The 24,994-nt window shown below is 47.0% G+C and overlaps 1 protein-coding gene across 1 annotated transcript; it reads right to left on the bottom strand.

Moving 5' to 3' along the window:
* Nucleotides 1-452: 452 nt before the first annotated feature.
* On the bottom strand, nucleotides 453-19,761 carry MYO1A (myosin IA). The gene is made up of 27 exons (XM_081130823.1): nucleotides 19,628-19,761; nucleotides 19,409-19,524; nucleotides 19,070-19,164; nucleotides 18,759-18,863; nucleotides 18,496-18,542; nucleotides 18,304-18,367; nucleotides 18,004-18,102; nucleotides 15,996-16,099; nucleotides 15,722-15,869; nucleotides 15,122-15,240; nucleotides 14,956-15,042; nucleotides 13,581-13,646; nucleotides 13,320-13,424; nucleotides 11,190-11,252; nucleotides 10,809-11,009; nucleotides 10,412-10,638; nucleotides 9,855-10,055; nucleotides 9,583-9,679; nucleotides 8,956-9,105; nucleotides 8,789-8,857; nucleotides 8,280-8,354; nucleotides 4,846-4,980; nucleotides 2,190-2,296; nucleotides 1,668-1,800; nucleotides 1,400-1,552; nucleotides 1,101-1,228; nucleotides 453-803 (listed from the first exon to the last, which is right to left on the bottom strand). The coding sequence occupies exons 1-27, from the start codon at nucleotides 19,739-19,741 to the stop codon at nucleotides 680-682; spliced, it is 3,132 nt and encodes a 1,043-aa protein (XP_080986949.1). The 5' UTR covers nucleotides 19,742-19,761; the 3' UTR covers nucleotides 453-679.
* Between the last annotated feature and the right edge of the window lie 5,233 nt (nucleotides 19,762-24,994).

Raw genomic sequence — 24,994 nt, 5'->3', positions numbered from 1 at the left:
GTATGATGAGCCCAGTGCTGAGCTTGGGGATGGAGGGGGTGCTGGAGCTCCTGGGTCCCTGCATTCCCCAGCTCACCTCAGCTTACATGAGCCCTTCATCCTTGGGCCTCTTTTCAGGCTGAATCTCCAAAGGTTCCCAGTTTTCGCCAAAACAGGGATCCTCACTTCTTCCCTCCAGGGACATACTTAATGAATCAGTCCATTGGCCACCTGCGACCTCAGTCCCATCCCTGACTGCCCTGCCCCTGCCCCAGGCTCTCCAACCCCCCCACCCCAGAGCTCAGCCGGTCAAGGACCCAGAGACAATTTCCCTTCTTTTCCATTCTTATTATCTGAGTTAGTGGGCTCCAAGGAGCCTGAGGGCGGGGAAAGGGAGTGGGGAGGGGGAGGGGGTCTAAGTACAAGCTGGTGAGAAGATGGGAACAGTGACTCACCCACACAGACCAAACCTTCGGGAAGTCACTTGTTTTATTAGTGGGCAGAGGCTGAGGGTGGGAGGGTTTGGAGAAAGGACTGGGATGGTTTGGGAAAAGAAAGTTCCTCTTCAAGGGTTCTTCAGTCTTCAAGCACCACCCCACGATCACAGGGATGGAGATGAGATCCTCCCACAAAGGTGGGTGGGTGGGGCTGGTGCTGGTCTAAGAAATTGGCATTTCCACATTAGGCCCCCACCTCCTCACTATACAGTCACTTCCAGGCTATGACTCCCCTTCTTTTTGCAGCTCAGCTTGCCATTCCCATCACCCCGAGGCCCCTGGATGACCTTGACAGCCACATTTTTCTCCTTGAACCTCACTGAGAACCTGGAGGGGGAACAGACAAAAAGGCAAAGCTAGTGCCCTCATCCCCTACACCCATATTTTCATGATGGTTTCCCCTCCCCTTCTTGAGGCAAATACATCCCCACTCCCTCCACCCCCCACCCTGGTAGGAAGACTCAAGACTCCAGAGAATTTGGGTGGAGAGACTAAGAAGATCCTCCAAGCCCTACCCTGACCCAGTATGCTTCACTCTCTGACTGCACAAGTTCTCTGGGTCACAATGACCAACAGCTCCATCATCTGCCCCAATTGTCCCTCAGCCCCAGCTCATGGCCTTACTGCTCAGTAATGGTGATTGGAAGCTCCTTCTGTGTGGTATCCAGCACAGCTCGGTACATTTTGGTCAGCAGTTCAACCACATGCTCACTGACCAACAGGAAGTCCCCCTTGGAACCCACTGATGATATCTTAGGAAGGGAAAAAAAAAAAGCAGGGAAGGGATTCATTTTCTTCTCCTCAGGAGCAGCCTGAGAGACATCAAAGGCCCAGAGTAAGAGGTTTGGTCCCCATCACCTACAGGCCTGTGATGCCCACTACCTTCTCCAGTGGGAAGCCCTGCCCCCAACCAGCTCTGATACCTCACTCAGATGCAAGCAAAACAGCCCATCCTTGAAGCTGGTGACCGACACCCCGGCCACACTTTCCAGCCCAATGACCGTTTTGGCCTGGGACTTCTTGGCATCTGTGAGAATCACATGCCTCTTGGTCAGGAGCAGAATTCGAGAGGAAGTCTAGGGACAGAACAGGAAAGGGTAATGAAAGATGGGATCAACCCTCACCCTTCCAGCTACCATCCTAGGCTCTGGATCAGGCTGTGGGGGAGGCGTTCAGGATGCTGGCCTTCACCTTGCCATTACCACGATTGACCTTCCTCACAGTCTCTGCCATCAGAACAGGCCCTTCCTCCCTGCTCGTCAGCTTTTGCAGCTTGGGGTTCCCTTGCAGCCCAATGTAGTCACCGCGGAATGGAATGGGAACACTGAGGACACACAAGAAGTATGCAGTGCAGACAAAGTCCGTACCACTGACCCCGAAGCCCTGCACCTCCCCCCACTGAGTCCCCATCTTAGTCCTCCAGTGCCCTCTCCCAGCCCTCCACCACACTCTCTATCTCGGTTCTCGCAGCATGGTCCAGAACCAATATCAGTATCCCCTGGGGTTAAACCTGTTGGAAAGGTAAATTCTTGAGACCCACCCCAGACCTGCTGAATCAGAAAATCTGAGGGGGTAGGAATGCAGCCATCTGGGTTTTATCAAGCTTGCGGTGATTCTGATGCACACTCAAGTTTGAGACCCACTGCTCCATACCACCTGGGGAATATTCTCTTTGCTCTCGATGAAATTGTGCAGGGTCTGAGAGGCTCTCACCTCTGGGGGTATGCAGCCTTCTTGCCCTTGAACAGTTCGCTGGCACAGAGCTTCTCCCTCAGGATCTCTATCTGCTTTGGGGACAGCTGATCCCGGAATTTCTTGCACTGTGAGTGGGTTGGAGCAGAAGCTATGATCATGGAGGAAGAGGGCAGGGCTGGGAAGGGAAGTAGAGAGAACACTGAGATGTGGAAGGCGAGGGGCTGAAGAAGAGAGACAGAGGGAAAAGGACAGGTACTTCAGAGAGGGCAGGGGCTGGAGAGGCATCGGGGGAGGATGGGCACTGAGCGATGCTGGGGGAGGGGGTGGAAACAATCAAATACAAGTCCAATGAGGGCAGTATGCCCAGCACACAGCAGAAGGCCTAGTCCCAGACAGCTGAATAAGTATTTCCTGAAGAGAAGAATACTGTGCTAAGTGAAATAACTCAGACACAAAAAGGACAGATATTGTATGATTCCACTTATATGAGGTACCTAAAGTACAGTTATGCGCCACATAACAACATTTCAGTCAACAACGTACTGCGTGTACCATGGAACTGAAAAATTCCTATCACCTTGTGACACTGTAGCCGTGGTAATGTTGTAGCACATGCATTACTCATGTGTTTGTGGTGATGCTGGTATGAACAAGCCTACTGCACTGACAGTCATATAAAAGGGTAGCACATACAACTATGTACATAATGCTTGATAATGGTAAAAAATGACCATGTAACTGGTTTATGTATTTACTATACTATAATTTTAATCACTATTTTACAGAGCATTCAGCTTATATTTTAAAAAACTTTGCTATACAGTATGTCACGTTACACCAGCAGCAGCCTCATATATCTCGTGTTTATCACACCCCTTGATTGCATCATTTTCTCACGTGCTTGACTTCATCTCCTGTTTTTTGTACAGTAATGCGCTGTACGGCCTTGTAGGCTGGAAGCAAGAGGCTGTACCATCCGGCCTCGGTGAGCAGCAGTATATACCATGCAGGTTTGCGTGGAGTGCACTCTGATGTTCGCACGACACAGTTGCCTAACGATGCACTTCTCAAACATAGCTGCTTCGTTAAGCATTGTATGACTCTAGTCAAAGTCCTAGAGACAGAAAGTAGGTGGTGGGAGGGGGGAACGGGGAGTTATTGCTACCTGGGTACAGAGGTTCAGTTTGGAAAGATGAAAAAGGTGGGTGGTGGTGATGATTGCACAACAATGTGAATGTGCTCAAATGCCACCAAACGGTATACTTCAAAATTATTAAAACGGTGTGTTTTCTTATGTATGTTTTACTACAATTTATTTTTATTTTTTTTAATATTTTTTATTGATTTTAGAGAGAGAAGAAGGAAGAAGTAGAGAGAGAGAAAGAGAAAAAAAACATTGATGTGAGAGAGAAACATCGATTGGCTGCCTCCCTCATGAACCCTGACCAGGGATAGAGCTGGAAACCTGGGTGCCATGTCATCTGACAAGGTCCGGATGTGGAGAGGAAGCTTCAAGGAAGGCGTCTTCTGGGAAGACGACGTGGCATATGGGTGGGAATAACTGGATTAATGGGAATAGTTCTCCTCCTCCTTGGAGGGGGATTTAGGGCCATAAGATTACTGACTAACCTGGGAATGGTAAACGATGTTCTCACTTCTGAAGAAATCCCGATATCCCCAAGTCCAGCCACTACCACATGTGCCGGGTGTTTTAATAAATTGTTATTAGAAGTAGCTAGGAAAATTCCCCCTGACGCCCCCAGTAAGGAATTTATGGAAGATTAGGGAAAGCTGAGCTCATACAGGCAGCCTATACTCAAGTGCCCCCGCCTGTGATTGCAAAATTAGTGTTTCCAATGATGATGGTATGAGAATAGTTAATGTAAATGGAGTACATGTTCCCTACAGTAGTTTGACTTTCATGGAACAATTGGCAAGGCAAGGTCCCCCTTGGTGTTTACGTTCTAAGGAACAAAAGAAAAACATTCTTAAGCAGTTAATCAATAGCCAGGGCAAAAGGTACTCTTTTCTTAGAAGAAAATGGCAAAAAGAATATAATAGCTTATGAATAGGTCCGTAGTTAAAATATAACCACAAGAAAGGTCAGTAGGAACTCCAGGTAGATATTATATAAGATATCTGTCTCACAAGCCAATATATTGCTGCTGCAGACAAAGCCAGGTCTATCACTTTATAGGTCACTGATTTTTCCTGTCCTATGTCCTAAGAAATAAAAGTCAAGATTGTTCCATTCCAATGAAATCGAAACTTGTATTGTTTAACCTATGAATATTTCTTGCTTGCTAACCAAAAAAATGTAATCGTAGCCAAAAAAGAAAGTATAAAAAGATTGTGTAAAATATCAATAAAGTGGAACAGTGTCACACCACCTCCAAGTCGTGTAGTCTACTGTCTCCCAGGGCTGACGCCTTGCCCACCTTTGGGACCCCTGATTCCTGCCGTGGCTGGACCGCGGCACCTGGGCATGTGCCCAGACAGGGAATCAAACCAGCAACCCTTCGGTGCATGGAAAGACGCTCAAATAACTGAGCCACACCGGCCAGGACTACCACAATTTTTTTTTAAAGAGAAAAAGAGTAGAAGAGGGAGGAAGAAGAGGAAAATCAGAAGGAGGAGATAAAAAAGACAACTGAGAGGAGTGGGTCCTACTCACCTTCCATTGGTGGAAGAGCTGCTGCAGCTCCCGATTAGCTGTGTTGAAGTACTTGTAAGGGGCAGCTGGCCAGTTTTTGTCCAAGATATTGGTAGAAGGCAAATTGTTCTTTAGCCCCAGTAGGAATTTCTGTGCCTAGGTTGGAAGCAGGGGAATTGAGAGTGCAATGATGAGAAGGCAGACCCCCGCCACACAGGCAAACTCACACCCAGATCCTGCCACTTAAACAGAGGAAGGCCACCTAGAGTGAGAAACAATGAATGGAGATGAGAAGACTGGAGCTGAGGACACCGAAGGGTGTCATCTCCTGGATCTCTTTCAGCATGACTTGTAGGCCTGAGGCTGGGCAAAAGAGCATGATGGGAGTTTGAAGGGAGAAAAGGATTAGTTCCAAGCAGAGACCTGCTACCCAGGGAAGTGAGGTGAGAGGAACCAATATGAAAACTGGCCTCAATATTTGGCTCCTGTAGGCTCTATTCTCTCAGCTCAGTTGCCTATAGCTGGCTGTTGCTGTCTGCGCTAGTTAGTGGAAAGGTACCAAACCTCCCCTCCTCTCTGATCAGTCAAGCCCAACATCTCAGCCAGGCATTCAAAGTCTTTTTTTACTTAGAGCCCCACCTCGTCCTAGGATCCCCTGGATTACCCTGGCACACCAACCAGACAGAACTCCTCATCACGCCCTTTGCCCAGCCCATGCACTACCACGTTGTGCCTCAGCTCATGCCGCTCTCAGTTCAACACTGCCAGCCCAGATTCACCCATCCTTTCAGATGCCATTCAAAGCCTCCCAACTCCCTGGCTCAGAGGGGCCTCTCCTTTCTTTGGAGCCCCTAGCATTTGTCTATACTTCTGTTTATATACTACCATTACTTGCAAGGAAATCTCTCTCTCTAGACAGTGAGTCTTTGGGAGTTAGTCCCCCAGGTCTTGAGTGTTTTCACCATTCAACATGTATTGAGTGCCTGCTCTGTGCCTGGCACTGTTCTAGGTATAAGGACACAGCAGTGAACAGAGGGAGCAAAGTCTTTATTCTCACTGAGGTTACATTCTACTGGGGGTGGGGAGAGAGGCCTCCCACAAGCAAATAAATATATATAATGCAATGCCAGTTCATTATATATACTTTGATGCAAAAAGCAGGCCCTAGACAGGAATGAGTAGTAGTATATTCCAGAAACAGAAAGAAAAGAAAGCCAGTGTGACTGAACTAAATTGAGTAAGAGGAGAGAAGATCAGAGAGACAGTTGGTCAAGGACAGATCCTGAAGGGCCTTGTTGGCTGTGGTAAGGACACAGGCTCATCCAGTAGCAATGCATACTCAAATTTCTCCTAATGTCCTTTATAAACTTCTAAAAATGTTCTTTTCATCTATGTTTTTATTTTTCTTGTTCAGGATCCAGTCAAGTTTCACCCATAGCATCTGACTGTCCAGTTTCCCCCAATCTAGAACCAGGACTTGTGAGCCTCTATATTTCAGGGAGCACTCAGCGCCCTTTTCATTTATGGGAAAGAATTATTGAAGATACAGAAAATGACTTGATCTTGAGCACTTCAAATTTTTGGGATTTTAATGAAAACTTTTTTCTAAGACATTAGGTTTAAAAAATTAAAATAGAAAAAAAGCACAACACACACAGTATATTGGTCTAGGACTATCCAAGCTCTTTGCATCTCCCACTACAAAGACCTAGCAGACTTGGTCTCATCACCCTGGAGTCTCTGGTCCTTGGTCTGGTTTGATTTAACTCAATAAATATTCCTAAGCATCTCCCACAATCCCCCATGTTCCAATTGATGTGGAGCCTCTGAGGGTTTTCTTTTCATTTTTTATTTTTTTAGGTTGAGAAAGTTCTGCCTTTCCCTATGCAGCCCTCCTATCCCCAGGTCCATCCAGGGCCGTGTATGCCTGGGTTGCCCAGGCCTCTATTGGGAGGTGGGTAGGCAGTTTTAGGCAGTGGTTAAAACTCTGGAGCCAAAAAGTTTATATCCTAGCTCTACCATTTACCCACTGTGGGACTCCTAGCAAGTTATTCAGCCTCTCTGGGCCTTAGTTTTTACCTACAAAATGGCCTACCTCTTAGGGTTGTTGATAGCATTAGAGTTAATGCATGTAAAGGGCTTAGTGCATAGTTAAGTGTTCAAGAAATAGTAGGTATTAGTACTAGTATTAATATCAGTTATAATCAAGGCAATCGCAAAATACAGACTAGTCAGAAACACTGGGGGAATCGGTCCCAGTGGTTCCCTGAGTGCACTCTTCTGTACTCACTGATGCCGGGACTGTACTCAGTGAAGGTGGGACTTAGTGAAATCCTGATTGAAACCCAACAGCTCCTGAGGTGACATTCAGCAGATATCTGATAATATACAGGTGGAAAAAGAGGTGGAAGAAGAAAAAAGAAATAAATAAAAAATAAAAGAACAAAAAGAAAGAAAAGGTGGAAGAGGGCAAGTCACAAGATAAGAGCAAAACCAGTTTTCAGGTCTCAGGAATGCAGCTATGCTGTAAGAGAGCAGGGAACCAGAGAAGGCAGACACTGTGGAGCCAGCTAAGGAGAGGCCTGGCCACTGAGGAGGCCTAGGAAAATGGAGCTTTCCCAAGGAGGGGGGAGAAGGGAACATGAATGTTCAGGGAGGCAATGGAAAAGACTAGAGCCCCCATTCCTCCCTCTCCGACAATAAAGAAGAGCTCCAATGAATGTGTCTTGTGTCTGAATGATTACAGTTAGTAACAGTCCTAATAATTGTCAAAAATCAAACCAGTGAAGGGCAGCTCCAATTTTCCACAATCCTCTAAGACTCTGTTCTTTCTCCTATCCTCTGGCCTTTCCCCAAGTTCACTGGAGATGCTGCTCCCTCCCTATCTGGTTTCCCTCTGACACTTCTCAGAAGCACCATCACTATCTATCTATCACCCTTCTCTGTCTGTTTTCCTCATGCTGGAAACTGCCATAATCTGAATGTCCAGGCCTGGTCCCGGCTTCTTCCTGCCCACTCTGACCTGAGTCCTCCAGAATTAAGATTCTTCCTGATACTTAATTTCAGATTTGCCTGCTATAGTTTCAGAAGAGACAGGAGGAAAATATAATTCCTATCCACTTTCACCCTGGAATGGACATTGGAAGGTTGGATTCACTAACCCTATGTGTCCTCACTCTGGTCTTCAATGAGGCTCAGCTATTCAATTGTTAACCATCCAGCCCCAGTCTCTTCTTGGGTGTGCTGGGACCCCTTCCTACCACAGGGTTGCCTACAGTGTCCACTCAACCCCAAATGTGCTCTGATTCTGTCCTTGGGCTCCAAGACATGCAGATTAAGGAAGCTCTTTGGGGGAAAGCTTTGAGTCACCTCTTCTCAAACCCCACATCTTTCTCTTTCAAACCTGTCCTTCCATCCTCAAACCCCCACTCCCACCCTCAACACCCACCACTTACTAGGCTCTTGTAGATGAAACCTGCCACGGTGAGCGCAGCCCCTGACCGGAAGTATTTTCGATAATTCTTGCGGGCCTGGCAGAGACATACAAGAAAGGAGCCAAAGTAAAGATAGTTAGACCCAGAAAACAAAAGAAAAACCTAGAAGAGATTCTACTCTTTTGCAACCACACAAAGAACAGAGTAAGATAAAGAGCTGAGACTAGCTGGAGAGAGTCAAGTCAGACAAGTTGGCTATGAGGACACTCAAAGCCGAAGGCAGAGCCCCTTATATAAACTAATCTTCCCAGCACGCAGCCATACTCCCAGACATACATGGAACAGACCCAGAAACCCCCGGACACAGACATGCGATTGCACAGAGGTATGTCCAAGATTGAAGCAGGACTTGCTTTCTGCTACTTCCCCCCAGCAGCTGGGACAATCCAGAAGGAATCATGTGTGGAAGGAACCACATGTGTGTAGAGAACCACACATGGGGAGGAAACCCATCTCCCCTTTTCCATTACCTTCCATCCTCTCACAAAAGCCTGGATCAACAATACTGATGCCTTCATCTTTCCATAGCGTTTCTTTTGCTGTAGAAAACAATAGGCCTGTTAGAAAAAGTCCACCTCCTGAACCACCTCTCCCACTTTCCACTCTCCTATTAGAGTGAGGGGATGGGACATGATACCATGTTGCCCCGAAACCAAGAGGAAATGAGGATCTGACTCTTGCGCATCTGCTGGTAGTGGGTACGGCAGCGCCAGCCTCGGTATATCTTCTGTATGAGTGTGGCCAGCTGATGGATTTTAAGGCGCCTCTGCTCTTCCAGGTAGAAAAGCTGTGGAGAGGTGAAAGGGTAGAACAGAGAAGCTGTCCTAGGGGAGCAGTGCTTTCTCTTCCTGTACCCCACAGCATCAGAGTCTTCCCAGCCAGTGTTTTATTTGATCATTCCTTTGTCTTAGTTCATTCATTTATTTATTAATTCATTTAACAAGCTTCTACTGAACTCTAACTCTGTAGCATGTACTATGCAAGGATTTGGAAACTCCAACATGAGTGGCACATCACCCAGGCCCGCAAGGAGTCCTATTCAAGTGGAAGCACTTAGAGCGGGCCATGCAGCACACCTGACTCCCAGGGCTCTCACACAGGGTAGGAACCCAAGGATTCAGTCCCTGCAGAGAGGAGACCTCCTCGCCCACTATCCATTCCAGGTTATACATGCTCCCTTCCCCACCCAGCCTCTCATTCAGATGAGCTCTCCAACTCTTCCACCTTCCACCTCCACCAAGTAAAAGTACACGCTCCAACTCACAGTCTTGGGGCTTTTAATGAAGATCTTTGTCTTCCCAAAGGTCACCTCCTCTGAGGTGCAGGTGGTCAGCTCCCCCATGATCTTCTCGACCCCTTCCCTACAAGAGCAAAGGGGAAAGCTGCCAGAAGGCAACGCAGGGAGGCTCCTCTCCACCTTTCCCCTAATCCCTTTCACCCTGGGAGGAGTTCAGGGCTTGAACAAGAAGACTTCAGAGTCTCTTCCCCCACAGATGTTCCCTGCACTGCCCTTCCTCACGCCCCACTGTGTCTTACCGGTCTCCCCCATTCCAGTGAGGCCAAGTGCTCCGGCTCAGCAATCGGTACCTTTCCAGAAAGGACCTGTAGGCCTGGCGGAAGGCATAGCCAGCCCGTCGCACCCGCACATTCTCCAGCAGCCCCAGGTACCGAGCCTGGGTTGCCACCAGCTCCCAGGAGAACTGACCTCGCTGTTGATGCTCGTTGGGCTTTATACACCTAGTGGGAGGCAGGGCAAGGTGCAGGCTTCAGGAGCGTCACCTTTGCCAGTGTGACCCAGCCTGGTCTCTACACCCCAATTCTGCACACATTCCCCTTAAGTGAAAAATTTCAGAGGAAGTGGACACACTGGCCTTTCCAGTTTTATTCGCTATAGTATGGCCCCTGCCCGAATCTGATGCTCTCCCCGCTACAGGACTCTCGGTGACTCATCTGGTTCTGTTTTCCATGAGGAAAGGGCCTCTGATATCCTTATTCCAGAGACCCCCCCACCCCACAGACATATTCTACAGTGCATGAACCATGCACATGCTATCACGCATGGAGCATGTTCCCCTGTGTGCCCAGTATGTCACCTGATGTAGTTGGGGTTCTTGGAATATAGGTTCTTCATGAGTATGGCCACAGAACTCTTAAACTGGGCCCCAGCAGTCGGGGGGCGTTTGAGAGATGCCTGCTTCGGATCACCCTCAGGGAACAAGGAGTGAAGGAGGGGGTGCTTGGCCTTCCACATGGCCTGGGACAGGTCCCGGAACAGTAGATCGTTATTCTTATCAATGAAGCTGTTCACGTTATATGTCACCTGTAGAAGAACAACTATTGGTCTGGATAGCCCATGACCTTGTCCCAGCACTTGGCCCTCCCAGTCTCATTGTGAAGTATTCCAAGTCCTCATCTCCCCCCAATTCCTTTCCCATTGCCTTCAGCGTGTGCTCAGGCCCTAGTCTTGACCCTACAGCCCATCCATATCACCTTGCCCGCATAGTGGCAGATGCGGAAGCAGCTGAGACCCATGGTGTGGTCATACCGGCGCTGGGCGTTCTGGGTGACTTTGCTCTCATAGTGACTATGCTTGGAGAAGAGCTGGTTCAGCTTCGCTAGGAAGGTGGAATCGCTGACCACCCCAGGCCGCAGGCACTCCTCATCCAGCATTGCCAGGATACCTTGCTGATTCTGGCCAGGGGAACAATATCAGCCCAACCTAGACCTGGTCCTCCAAGATGTCCACATCCTCTGCCCACTCATCCTTTGCCCTTTTTACCATCCTTACCAAGTGGGGTGAGGGGAGGGGGATGAGAAGACAGGGGAAGGATATTCAGGGGAGGTCCAGAAGATAAAAGAAGGGTAACTCACATGCTCGATGAGGTTACAGATAATACCATTATCAAAGTAGTCCACCTTTTTCCACGGTATGCCCTGGCAAAGGGAGACGTAAAAAATTACAGGGAGCAGGTCCAAGACAAGTCTCCAAAGACCGCCACCAGACCCAGGCTCCCTTTCACCCATCCCACAAAGAACCAGCAGAAAGCCCTATAGTTCAGAGGGGTCTTGGTGTGGTTTCTATTTACATCCCCATTCCTCCAAGGTTGATGGAGAATTTGTGGTGTGGGCAGAGAGGCACATGGGAAGACACAGAGCAGCAGTGAGGGGGAGTCAATGTAGAGAGCCCTGTAGGTGCTGTAGGGTAGAAAGGGAAGTGTAAGCTCCTGGGTGAAGATTGGGTGAAGAATCCTTCCCCACTCTGGGGGTGGGGAAGGATCCTTGAGTATATGGAAGAGCAAAGGGCCACACCACTCTGGCAACAAACTACAGAACAAAAGCACATACGTAAGTTTATCATCAAATAACAAAGCTAATTTGATACATCTTCAAAGGCCTACACCAGTGATTCTCAGTTTTCAGTGTGCATCGCAGCTACCTGAACAGGTTATTAAAGCACAGATTTCTGCTCCTGTTCTCCAAGTTTCTGATTCAACAGGTCTGGGACAGGGCCTGGGAATGTGCATTCTAACATGTTCACAGGGGATGCTAATCCAGGACCACAGCTAGACCACTGATCCACATGATACTTTGGGACTATATACTTTTTTTTTTTTTTTAAAGCAAGTATAGTACAGAAAACCCAAAGACAATCTTTCTCTGCTTTAGGGATTTGCTGGGCATCAGCCCTGCAGACAGGATAGCTCCTGATCGCATCCAAGGGCCAGAGGTTGCAATTTAGGCCATTCCCAGGTATGACTGGGGAACACAAGCCTCTCTCTCCCTCCTCCCTCACAGGTCTTCAGGGAATGCAGAGTGGAATTAAGTTGCCCTCCTACTTCATTCCAAAAATGCCTTCCTTGACTGATTAAATGAATTATGACATTATTATAATCCTATGTAGCTGTAAAAAAGCATATTTATATACTGATACAGAAAGATCTCTTGTTGACTTATGAAAGCAAGGTGTAGAAGAGAGTATATTCATTGCTACATGAATAAATGTTGTGGGAAAATATATTTATAGACTTATTTGATTACACATCAAAGACCTCTGGAAAGAGGACCACTTCAGGTGCCTAAAGATGGGAAGGAGGTCGAGGAAGGTGGGGATGTGTAGGAGAGAGGCCTTTTTTATACAGCTTTTTAAGCTTTTTGAATTTTGAAGCATGGGAGTGTATTATCTATTTAATCATTTAAAATTTTTAAATAAGCCCTGGTAGCTCAGTAGGTTACAGCATCATCCCCATACACCAAGGTTGCAGGTTTGATCCCCAGTCAGGGCACATACCAGAATCAACCAGTGAAAGCATAAATAAGTGAAACAACCAAATCTCTCTCTCTCTTTTCCCCTCTCCCTTCCTCTCTCTAAAAATAAATAAATAAAATTTTAAAATAAAAACATACAAAATACTTTAAAAAACTTCTCCATACAGTTACCACAGTGCCTCAAGTTCTGCCATAATAGACTCCTGAGAGCTCACAGGGAGCATCCCTGGGGGGATTTTGATGAGTGAGACTCAGCCATTCACACTTTGGAGGGAATTAGCTCAATCAGAGAGCTGTTCTAACACTTCGCCACAGAGAACAGGGGTTTTCGCTGAACAGGGTAAGGAGTGTGGAAATTCTGAGCCATGGGGCACTTCCGGTGAGAAAGTCTAGGATCAGGGTGCCACAAGAGGGAAAGGCAACATCAGCCAGGGCTGGAGGAGACACAGGATTCTGAGGAGTGAGAGAAAAGCACAGGAAGGGATGTGGTAGAGTGCGAAGCCCAGGAGAAACGTCCCTTCTAAATCTGGCTCACAGAATGCCATAGGCCAAGCACAGCTGTCACTTCACTCTTGTCATGTCTCCCCTACCACACACACCCTTCTATCAATCCGCCCCCTTCCTTGCCTGGCCTGGAGTGGGAGGGTGAGGAACTGTGATCAAGGATGAAGAAAGATCTGGCATGTGCCTAGAAGTCATTTAATTGAGGGAAAGTGGGGAGAAGGCTTAGTTTACCTCTCTCTTATATTCCTCCTGCTCCTCTTTCAGTGTTAGCTCTATGAACACCTGCTGTAGCTTCTCGTTGCAGTAGTTGATCACAAATTGCTCAAAGCTATTATCCTAATGGAAAGTAAACAGGTTAAAGAGAAAGACCAGCTCAGCCCAAGATGCTTCCTTCCTTTCGGCCCTACCTCCCCTCTCTCACATTCCGGGTAGAGCCCATCCCTCCTTAACCCTAGGGAAGCAGGATACTGCAGTTGGGCAAAGTTGTCTTACCTCCAGTATTTCAAAGCCATAGATATCCAGGACCCCCATTACCACCTTCTTCTCCCCAGTGCCCACCTGAAGAGGAGGAACAGATAAATATGAGGACAGGCCCTTCTGCAGTGGATGTGATGGAGCTGATTGGAGCAAGGGGCAAACAGAACTCGGGTGAGCCTGACCAAGCTGGAAAGTAACTGTGATTTTACTCTCCTTCCTCTTCTATAGGCTACAGGACCAGCAAAGGGGGGGAAAGGAGGTAAAGGAAGATGCAAATAAGGTCCAGGGTGGCGCTCCCATGGTACAAGGTAGAAAGACACTGAAATCCTCTCAGGAAAATAACCATCTCTTAATTTGTTGAGCATTTTACCAAAAATTCTATGTTCTTACTTCATTAATCATATCATAACCCAAGGTATGATTATTCCCATTTTGCAAATGAAAAAATCAAATTTCAAAATGGCTAAGCATTTACCAATCCTAGATTCAAATCCCATTTTACCCCACTGCCCTGCAGTAATAGTTTCTAAATTGATGGTATTTTCATGTACATAATTTTTAAATAATAGCTCTATTTTGATCTAATTCACATTTGATTAAATTTACACTTTAAAGGTATACAATTCAGTGGGTTTTTAAAGTATATTCAGAAGGTGTACAACTGTCAACACTCCCTAATTCCAGAACATTTTCATCATCCCCACAAAAGCAAGCTTGTACCTGTTCCTATTAGCAGTCGCTGCCACTCCCCTCTCCCTCCCACCCCCAGCCCCTGGTAACATCCCATGCCGATTCTGAACATTTCAAATAAATGGAGTCATTCAAAATGTGGCCTTTTGTGTCTGGCTTCCTTCACTCAACATGTTTGCAAGGTTCATCCATGTTTATTTTATTCCTTTTTATGGCCAAGTTAATATCCCATTGTATGAATATACCACATTTTATTTAGCCACTCAGCAGTTGATGGACATCTGGGTTGTTTCCACTTTTTGGCTATTAAGAATAATGCCTCTCTGAACATTCATGTATATCTGTTTTCAATTTGCTTGGATATATACCTAGGAATGAAATTGTTGGTTATATGGTAGCCATGTACATAATTTTATCTGACTCTCATTAAACCTGAGAAGCAGGTAGGTATTAATGTCCCATTTTCTAAATCAGGAAACTGAGGCTCAGGATCTTTGTAAAATTGAAAGTCCTCACAGCTGGTAAGTAGCCTATCCAGATAGTCAAACCAAAAAACTGATGTTTCCACAACCACACACTGTTAGAAGAAACTAGACTACTCCTCATTGCCCTTACTCTGTTCATCTCAGAACCCAAAGTATGGGGCTGACGACCAGAGCAAGAGAAGTGAGGCAGGCAGGGGAGGAGGGCGATCTCTCACCTTGATACTCTCATTGATTCGGTTCACTATCCAGTTGAAGAGACGGCTATAGATGTTCTTAGCCAGAGCATCCCGAGCATACTGAGCCTACGGGGCAGGGTCGAGCTGGTTAGTGTGGCAGCCACAGAACAGACTCAGAATCAGCCCCTTCCATAGGGCCCCTCACCTGAATGACATTCAGTGCAGTGACCACCTTTTCTTTAGCAGTTTCCATGGTCCTTGAACACAAAGCTCTCTCTAGTTCTTTTGCATTCAAACCCACCATTTTCTCAATCTCCTGAACACCTGGGGTGATGAGAAAATACAACATGGCCTGGGAAAGGGCTTTCTCCCAGGGAAGGGAGGAAGGGTTGATAAGTGAAATTGCTAGGAGACCGGTGTCCCTGGCCCTTGCTGGCGAAGTCCTTGCAGCCAGTTCAGAATATGGCCATGAAGAAGGTCTGGGGGCTGGGGGGAGGAAAAGGAGATCTGGAAACTTTTCATGCATTATCCACATTAATATGAGAATCTCCTAAAATAGGTGTAATTGTCTCCATTTTGCGAAAATCAGCTGAGACTCAGAAAGGTCTTAGAACTGACATCTATCAAGCTTCAAAACCTCATTCCAATATGCCTTACTGGGAGTTCTCAATGAGTATGTTTGGGGAAGAACTCAGGAGCGGGCTGAGTGGGACTAAATCAAAGTGAAGTTAATTAGGCTAGAGATGGTGAAAGGACAACAGGAGATTCAGGAAGCTGGGTGGGGACTTCAGCAGAGGGTGCAGACCTCTCCCATCACGGATGCCACTTGCTGGTGTTCCATTGGCCTGGAACTCATCTGACAGCTCCACATTCCCCAGCTTCAGCACCAACGCCGTCACCTCTAGCACCCATCGGATTTCCTCCTCCGAGAACCCAATCACAGTCATTGCACTCTTAGGGAGAAAGCAGATATCAGAAGCTGAACTGTGGTGCCAGTCCAATGCCTCCCTTCTCAAAGCCAGAGTCCAGGCTCAGGGGATAGCCTCAGAGCCCAAGCCTACCCCACCCTGGGCACCCACCTGCACAGCCTTGAAGTTGGAGGCGTCATCCATGCCATCCACTCTGGATACTTCCCGGCTCAGATAGGCATAGCCACTTATATCCCGCTCGAGCTTCAGGGCCTCTGAAAGGGCCAGTGTGAGGGAAGAGAATTAGTACACGGGCTCTCTAGAGCCCTCCAGCCTTGACCCTCACAGCCCTAGCCGTAGGTTGTTCGCTCATTTATTCAAAGAAGCTATTTTTCAGTTTCTTCCCTTGCCTCCTTTGTTTTGGGATCATTAATTCCTATAATAGACTAAATTTTTAAGTGGTATTCAGGGTTTAGGTATTTGTAATTATTGGGGTTTTCTCCTAACTTTTATGAAAGAAAAGCTTCATTTTACTCTTCTCCCCACTGTCAGGGTTCTGAACAATAAAAGCAAACAAACCCTCCACACTCTCTGGCCTCTGTGGCTCTGGCAGGATGAAGGTAAGGAAAAAAGGGTGAGCACATATCTCCCACCCTCCCCAGCCCTAACCTCTCACCCTTGCTGGTGCATCCATTATTTGTTCTTATTTGTTCACTAAGCACTGAGAGTGGCAGGTACTATGTTCCCCAACCCCGATCCCTCTTCTGGAAGGTTTTCTCTGGTGTTAAGAGGCTGAGTCGAATGGCTCTCTTGTGCTCCCCTGTGGCGAATCTCTATCCCGGCCCCTATTATGCACGGGGTTTTGTTTTTTCTCTCTCTCACAAATGAACAACTTGTGTGTGGGACTGTGTTTGTCACCTCATATTCTCCAAACCTGGCTGGCATGCAGGAACTTTTTTCTGTTTAATAAATGAATCAAGGGAATGGTCAAAGCTATTTAACTGAGATGGGAAGGAGTGGGTTAACTGTGGCGCTTTAGAGATATCAATTATCTATTATTCAAATGATCTGAGATTCAGTGATATCTCTCAAACTAGAATTTAATGGCAGCTTCTCCCAAGACACAATTTTGAAACCAAAGCTTGCTAAAAAGGAACATCTGAACAGAGAATGAGTCAGAAAGGCCCTGGGATAATGACACTAGGGAGGCCCCGCCTGGACTCAATTTAAACCAATGAGTGACAGAATCAGCCAGAACAAAACACTAGTGCCTATGATTCAGACAAATTTAACACAACCAAGACTATTAAGCCAGGAGGGAGGATGAGACCTGTGGGGGCACCTGAACCATAGAGATCTCCCAGAGGGAGAAAGAAAATAGGCACAAGTCCAGCATAGACTAATCAGTAACCAAAGGGACAGGTTCTCAGGGGCCAGATACCCACAGTGCTCACAGCTAGCAGGGGAACTGGGAGGCAAACTCTGGCAGGGCCTTCAGTCTCACCAGACCCTGTGGTGATGCCCTCCCAGAGCCACCTCAGGCCAGTACAGCATTCAAGCTGGGATGGGCTCTTCCCTAGGACAAGGCAGCATGCCCCATGCCTTCTGCTCCTATGGCCATCTGCACAGGCCTACTGGAGTGTATTGCAGTGTATCTGTTCACACATCTGCCATCCCTAGGAGACTGTAAGTTCTTCAGGGACAAGATTCATGTCTTACTCAACACTATATCCCTAGAGGTTAGCACAGTGTTCGATCACAGTAAGTGTTCAAGAGACGTTTGATGAATGAATGAAACCTACGCAGAACTATCTAAGAAGAGGAAATCAAGGACAGGATCCTGGGTGAGGTAGATGTAGACCCAGAACCACCTCAACTAAAGCTCAGCGAAAGTTCTTGAACACTTGCAACATCCTGCTTAATTTCCTAAACTATCAATAACATCCCTTTAGTTGAAGATAGGAAAGGATGGTAGATGGAAATGAGTGTTCCATTTTTTTAAGCTAGCATGGAAAAAAGGAACTCAGGCAGGACAGAGGGATACAAGCAGTAAAGAGGCAAGAGAGCTTATTCCTAGCAATAGAACCCCAGAAAAAGAAGAGAACACAGGTCACAGGATTTGTTCCCAACAGTGGTGGTTGAGATCAGATGAGGAATGCAGGGAGGGGCAGGTGCATACTTAGCAGCTGCGCATCTGCTCCAGCCAGTAGCTGATAGAAGATGTGGAAGTTCCTTTCTCCTTTGAGCTGCTTCACCACCCGGGATTTCTCAAGCAGATCTGGCAGAGAATTAGAAAATAATGTCTTGAGGGTCTGGGAGATGCCTCGGCTTCCTTCTAATTCTGCCCTCATCCCTGATGTTCCTAGTGGTTGGGAAGTCTGGTAGTTTAATATTCCTCCTACCTACAGTAGCAGATTAGCAGAAAGGGACACTGTGGGGCAGGTGGAAGAAGGCGGTAAGTGGAATGGGAGACACGTACAGTTTGTGATGACACCACCGAGGGGGGATCCCTTGAAGTCAAACTCAATATCCATGTATTTCCCCTTCAGAGAAAGAGAGAGACTTTGCTTGCTCCTCTTGGCACCAGCCTGTCCAGGAAGGGTCTGTGACACATTCCTCCCTCTCAAGCCCCCACACCCTCTCCTCCCAGACCGGGGAGATGTTCACTCACAAAGCGAGAGGAGTTGTTGTTACGAATGGTCTTGGCATTGCCAAAAGCTGCAGAGATGAGGAGAGGGGCAGTGAGGTGGCTGAGGGGAGAAGAGGGACTGTAGAGAAGGGAAAGGAGGGAGCCTTCCAGCCATTGGGCCAATCTCAGATTTTTCAGGCTGAATGAGAACAGTGGTTGTGGAACAATGGGGAAGAGGGTCTAGGGCTAAGTGAATCTGGGGTGACAGGGTGGGGGGCACAGAGGGCAGGGCCTGGCATTCTCACCCTCCAGCACTGGGTTTGACTGAAGCAGCTGCTCCTTCACAGAGTCCACCTGCTCCCCTTGCCCACAGACAGCTGCCACATAAGACATCACCAGCTTACTGGCCTCTGTGCAAGAGAAACCCTCATGTGGATCCCCACACCACCCTCCTTAACTTCCCTCATTCCAGCACTTTAGACCCTTGAGTCAGAAAAACCAAGAGGGATATTTGGGGGGCGGGGGAGGGGCGGGACTAGGCCTGGCTTGGAAAGAGACAGCGAGTAGTTCCAGTGGTGAGTCCCCAGCTTCACCCCCCCCCCCCCAGGTGCCTCACCAGTCTTCCCGGCTCCACTCTCGCCTGTGATGAGGATGCACTGGTCCCGGTCCCGGAACCTCAGGGACTGGTACGCCACGTTTGCCAACGCATAGCTTGGGGGAAGAAAGCGGGCAATGGCTAATGTGGGGCCAGTCCAAAACACCATCTTTCTCTTGATCCCCAGCCTCCAAAGTCATTCACCCTCTAATTCTGAGGCAAGTGACAGGCCTAGGAAGGGGCCTATAGAAGACCAGGGGAGGAAAGGGCAGCTAGAGAACCTCCTTCGGGAGAAAGGATAGAGGAAATTAGGAACATCAGCAGGAACATCTGTCACCTTCCCTTGGTCCCTCTACTCACATATGGGGCTTCAGCTCATAGAAGGTACAGTCCTGATATTTGGCAATGACCTCTGGGCCGTAGATAGGGAGCTGTTGGTAGGGATTCACGGAAACCAACACACTCCCAATGTAGGTCTGGAGCCAGGGAAGAAGGTGAAGGAAATGAGGGGGTTGAAGGAGTGGGAGCCTGTGAACTCTCTAGCCACACACCCAGTCAGGGACACCCATATGCACTCACATAAACCTCTTTGTTCTCATAGCGCAGCTGGAGGTTCTTGAGCAAAGACGCTTCCTCCAGGGGTTCCAGGAGCACAAGGTCCTCCACCCCTACGGAACCTTCCAGGAGGGTCATGTCCAGAGGGGCTACTGATCCTGGGAGTAAGGGGGGCGGTTTGTTAATGTCTGCTCAGCTTGCGAAACCAGTGTTTTGAGAGGAATAAAGCAGAAGGGCCTAAGAGAGCCTTCTTCCCCCCAAGTCGCAGCCCTAGAGAGAGTCCCCGACTTAGGAAAGGCCTCTGGACTAGCCCATGATAACTGTGGGTGGCCTCATAAAACTAGGCAGGAGGTGGGGGAATCCTCTGCTCCCCAGGTCAGGGTTGGTGGGGACAGGGCAGGTATGGGACAGGACCACAGATAGCAGGGTAAGAAAGGCACCACAGACAGCAGCTGGGGAAGCACAATTGTGCTCGAAAGAGGGTTGGGGAGGACAAGATAAGCAAAGCTTTGTGCCACAGCCAGGCATCACGAGTTCTCTCCCTCCTGCACTAAGGCCCTGGCCAGGGTCTAGACTCCCTGACCATTGTCCCCAGTTCTCCTTCTCAACTCCTTACCTCCCACAGCCCTGATTTCAGTCACCCAACCCACCCAAGCCCATTTCAAAGGTTCTTCCAAAGGTCTCTCCTCTCCTCTCATTGCTACAGTGAGATTCATTTTTTAAATAGAGACAAGACAAGGTTATGAGTTTGAGGACAGCGGCAGGAGTTCCTCCATAAAAGATTGGAATGCCCCCCAAAAATCAAAGTGAGCTTTGTTTCCCCAAAGCTCAGGACCTGTGCATATGTGTACACTTCTGTCCCTATTTTTCTACTTCCAGCTTTTATAAAAATTCCTATAACCTGGCCTAGACTTTGCCCCTGAGGGACACACCCAGATTTTTAGTAGCAGATGGAAATGAGCAAGGAGGAGCAGAGTTGGAGAAACAGGGAGCCTTGGCCTACTGCCTTGGCCCCATGTAGTAGGCACATAGTAGGTGCTCCCTAAGGAGGAAGCCCAGCCCTCCTCAGTTTTTCCTGTGGGACTGAGCAGGTGGAGGGGCCAGGTACCGGATAGAATTATTAGTACAATAGTCAATGCCACTCCCTACAGGAATAAAAGAGCCATAACCTCCTCCTCTCCTGCACAGCTGAACCTGCATGGGGGATGGGAAGGAAGCAGGAATGGAAAGTGGTGCAAGAAGGGGACACAGTCTGCCTTCTCCCTTCACTCTGCTTTCCCCAAGCTCCAGGAAAAGAAAGCACTGTCATTTCCTGGAAGGACACAACAAAGGGAGCAATAGGAATACCGGTAACAACAGCCTCTAGCGGCTACCATGGACCAGGTAGGGCTCTAAACACTTTACATATATTCCTTCGATGCTTACAATATCCCCATGAACTACATACTATTTTTATCCCACATTTTCCAGGTTTAAAAAAAAAGTTACGTGGTTAAGTAACTTGGCAAGGAAGGGTGTGAAGCAGAAGCAGGGCTGGGAGAAGGCATCTTCTTTGAATTTGGATTTGAGGGAAGTGGAAATATGGCTGGAGGTAGGGAAGGGGAAAAGGAAGCAGCTCCCAGATGAGTTCCCCAAGATGTAAAAAGAGGAGCAGTGACAGGTTAAGGCTAGACTCACCCAACACTGGAACTAGGGTGTAACTTCACTGTCTCCTGGAGAATGGTGGGTGAAATCCCAGTTCAACAGGAAGGGGCATAGGATGCCCGGCACAAAGGTGGAGAGGTGCCTTTGTTAATAGGAGCTGTCCATGGTGTCAGAGAGGCCAGGAAAGAAGCTGCCCTCCTCTTGCCAGTGTTCTCTTCTGACCTTCCTCTGTGCTGCTTCCTCTAGCCAGGGCTCCTTGTGTCAGTCAAACCAGAAGCCAGAGATGGCTGCTCAGCACAAAGTCCGAGGCTGTTCCTGCTGAGGGTGTGGTTCGCTTAACCCTTCACAGGCCTGAAGCCCAGAAAGGAGACAGTCACAAAAAAGGACCCCTAGGTAGGAAAGGGTATCTGGTTGGCCTTAGCTGTCCCAAAAATTTGGAAATGAGAGCAGGAGTGGAATTTATAGCCAAGGACAAACTTTTCCAAAAAGTCAAGAATTTGTCAAGGAAGAAGGGGGGCTTAAGCATCTTCCTAACAAAGGATCAGTACCTCCCTCAAACCTACCCTTCCTGTCTTATTGAGAGTCAGGGGGTATCAATTACATTACTTAAGGAACTAAGCAGACAAAACACCCAAATTCCTCTCCACTTTCTTCCCCCCATGAATCAGACCCCATCACACAGATCTAAAAACTAAAGTTAGTAATCTAACACCTGACATTTGTGTAGACATCAGTTTCATTGAACTCCCACCTGTATTATCACATTGAATCACACCACCCTGTGAGGTAGGCAATGCAGATACTCCATTAAAAAGAAAATTAGCCCAACCGGGCATGGCTCAGCAGTTGAGCATCAACCTAGGATCCAGATTATGGTTCAATTCCTGGTCAGGGCACATGCCCAGGTTGCGGGCTCGATCCCCAGTTGTGGGCTCAATCCTGTCGGGGGTGTGCAGGAGACAGCCAATCAATAATGATTCTCTCGTCATTGATGTTTCTATCTCTCTCTCCCTCTTCCTTCCTCTCTCTGAAATCAATAAAGACATATTAAAAAAAAAAAGAGAGGCAAACACTGAGGCTCAGAGAGGTTACAAATATGCCCATAGTTCCTCAGACAATGTGTGGCAGAATCAGGAACAGAAGGCAGCTTCCTGATCCTAAGTCAGCCATAGGTTCCAGCCCAAGTCCTGGTATTTCTCATTTTAATCCTTGTGCTAGGATACTGAATAAGACCTTGAGATAATGTTTCCTGGGCACTAGCTCAGCAGGAAATATCTGCCTTCAGAAATATCAATAGATAAGCAGCTTATAAATTCTTATTTTCCAGGGTACCCCCACAACCCACCTAGAAAAATGTCTAAACAGCAGGCTCCCTCTGCCCACCATTCTTCCTCCCAAAGAACAAATCAGGGAATTACACTTAACTGAAGACAGAGACTTGATTCTTCAACTTGCAAACACAGCTGCTTGGTTCAAGGTCCAAACACTATTGCTTTACAGAAGCACTCTGCATAAGCCTGGTCCATCAGCAGTCCATTATCAACCTGCCCTTTTATAATTTATTCATTTACCATACATATGAAGGGCAAGGAAGAGAGAGAAAAAGCTGAGTGGAAGTGACATCAGCACATAACCCCGTATATAGGTAGTATAGTACCAGTGTCAGAGACAGAAATGATACAGGTCTCCTGTGTTACAGTGGACACAGATGAACAGACCTAGAGTAAGAGACCAGTTTCTCAGGATCACATTTGGCAGAGGTGGAATCAGAACCCAGGTCTCCTGTTCTGGCCAGGAATCTGCAGCCACCTACTACTGGGGTTTATCTGGTGTGTCCACCCATTCACTCATTTATTGAGTGCCTATGTACTTACATGAGAAATGACTTTACAATGTGATGGCAACCTCAGGCTTAGAAACAATGGCATAAACATCACAAGTTAGGGTGACCAACCATCCTGGTTTCTCTGGGACCTGAGATTTCTCTGGACATGGAAATTTGAGTGCTAAAACTAGGAAAGTTCTAGGCAAACTGGGACAAGTGAGTCACTCTAAATTAACAAGGTATAAAACACCTCTATCAGCTAGGATTTTAAGATCAAAGCATTCTTGAGGTGAGGACGACACATGGGGGGTTGTGATCTCGTTTCTCAGACAAAACTGAGTCAACTAGAACTTATTGGTCTTCCTCCACTCTAATTCCAAAATCACTTTCCTCTTCCTCCCCATTAAAATTTCTAGTCTATCCCTGGCCAGGCGGTGTGGTTGGTTGGAGCGTCATCCCAATACACCAGGGGTGTAGGTTCAATCCCCAGTCAGGGCATGTGCAAGAAGCAAGCAATGAATGCTTAAATAAGTGGAATGACAAATATATTTTTATTTTTTAATTTCTTTTCCAGACTGTGTAGGGGCATGAGGGAATTATTGGGGGTGATGGAAATGCTCTACATCATTATTGTGAAAATGGTTACACAACTGTTTCCCATTAGTCAAAACTCAGCAAAATTTAAATGGTGAATTTTATTGTATATAAATTATACTCTAGCCCTGGCCAGTGTGGCTTAGTTGGTTGGGCATCATCCTGTGTACCAAAAGGTTGCTGGTTCAATTCCCAGTCAGGGCACATGCCTGGGTTGCAGGCTTGATCCCCAGCAGGGGGTGTGGAGGAAGCAGCTGATGTTCAGCTCTCACACTGATGTTTCTCTCTCTCCCCCTCTCCCTTCCTCTCTCTCTAAAAATCAATAATTCTTTTTTTAAACTACACTTCAGTAAAGCTGGCAAAAAAAGAAACTTCTAAATCCTTTAATGCTAATTTCTGACAGTTTGGAAGCCAGCAATCTGATTAAACCAATTCACATTTATTAGTCCTCCAGAAATATTCACTTTTTAAAAGATGTTACCCAATAAAAACAGTTTTCAGATATGGTGAAGATATTTGCTGGTAGAGGGTCATCTTGACTCACAAATTATCCGGTGTCAATTAGTAACATTGATCAACTTCTTACTATGTGCCAGGCAACAAGGTAAGTGCTTTACATTCTTGCTATTCAAAGTGAGGTCCACAGACCAGCAGCATCTGAATCACCTGGGAGCTTATCAGAAATGCAGAATCTTGGGCCACCCCCAACCCAGACTTACTGAATCAGAAGCCTGCATTTTAACAAACTCCCCAGATGTTTCCTATGCATGTTTAAAGTGTGAGAAAAACTGGTTTAAACACCTTATCTTTTTTTCTACCTTCCCTAAAACCCTATGATGTAGCATACCTGGCAATTATGCTTTAAGTTTTTATTAATTCAGCCATTAATGATCACCTATGTCTCTTATTTACCTAGTATAGTTATAGAAGGCAGAGAAAAAAGATGCCTTTAGTGTATATTAATCTACATAAATTTACATACAGTCTGCATCCTGTTTTCTTCTTTTCACCATCTTTGAGAAATGGACAATGGATTTCCATGTAATCTAAATAACTAAGAAAAGAAGAGACAGGTACAGAATTAATGCAAATGTTGTAACGGATTCCCAGAGTGAAGAAAATAGCCGAAACATAAAAAACAGAAGGTACCAGACTCCTACTACAGAAGTTGGGCCTAGACATAAGTGAAGGTTTTATTCCATATCCCCTAATGCTCACTACAGCCCTGCTCCCTCTTCTACCCTAAAGAAGTTTTTGGCAGGCATTTCACCCATGGCAGAATCCATAGGTCTTTCCCTCACTCCAATGGAGAAATAAAACAAATACTT

The sequence above is a fragment of the Miniopterus schreibersii genome, assembly GCF_964146895.1.
Source record: "Miniopterus schreibersii genome assembly, chromosome: 2".
NCBI classification, from domain to species: domain Eukaryota; kingdom Metazoa; phylum Chordata; class Mammalia; order Chiroptera; family Miniopteridae; genus Miniopterus; species Miniopterus schreibersii.
This window is presented reverse-complemented; position numbering and strand designations above follow the sequence as displayed.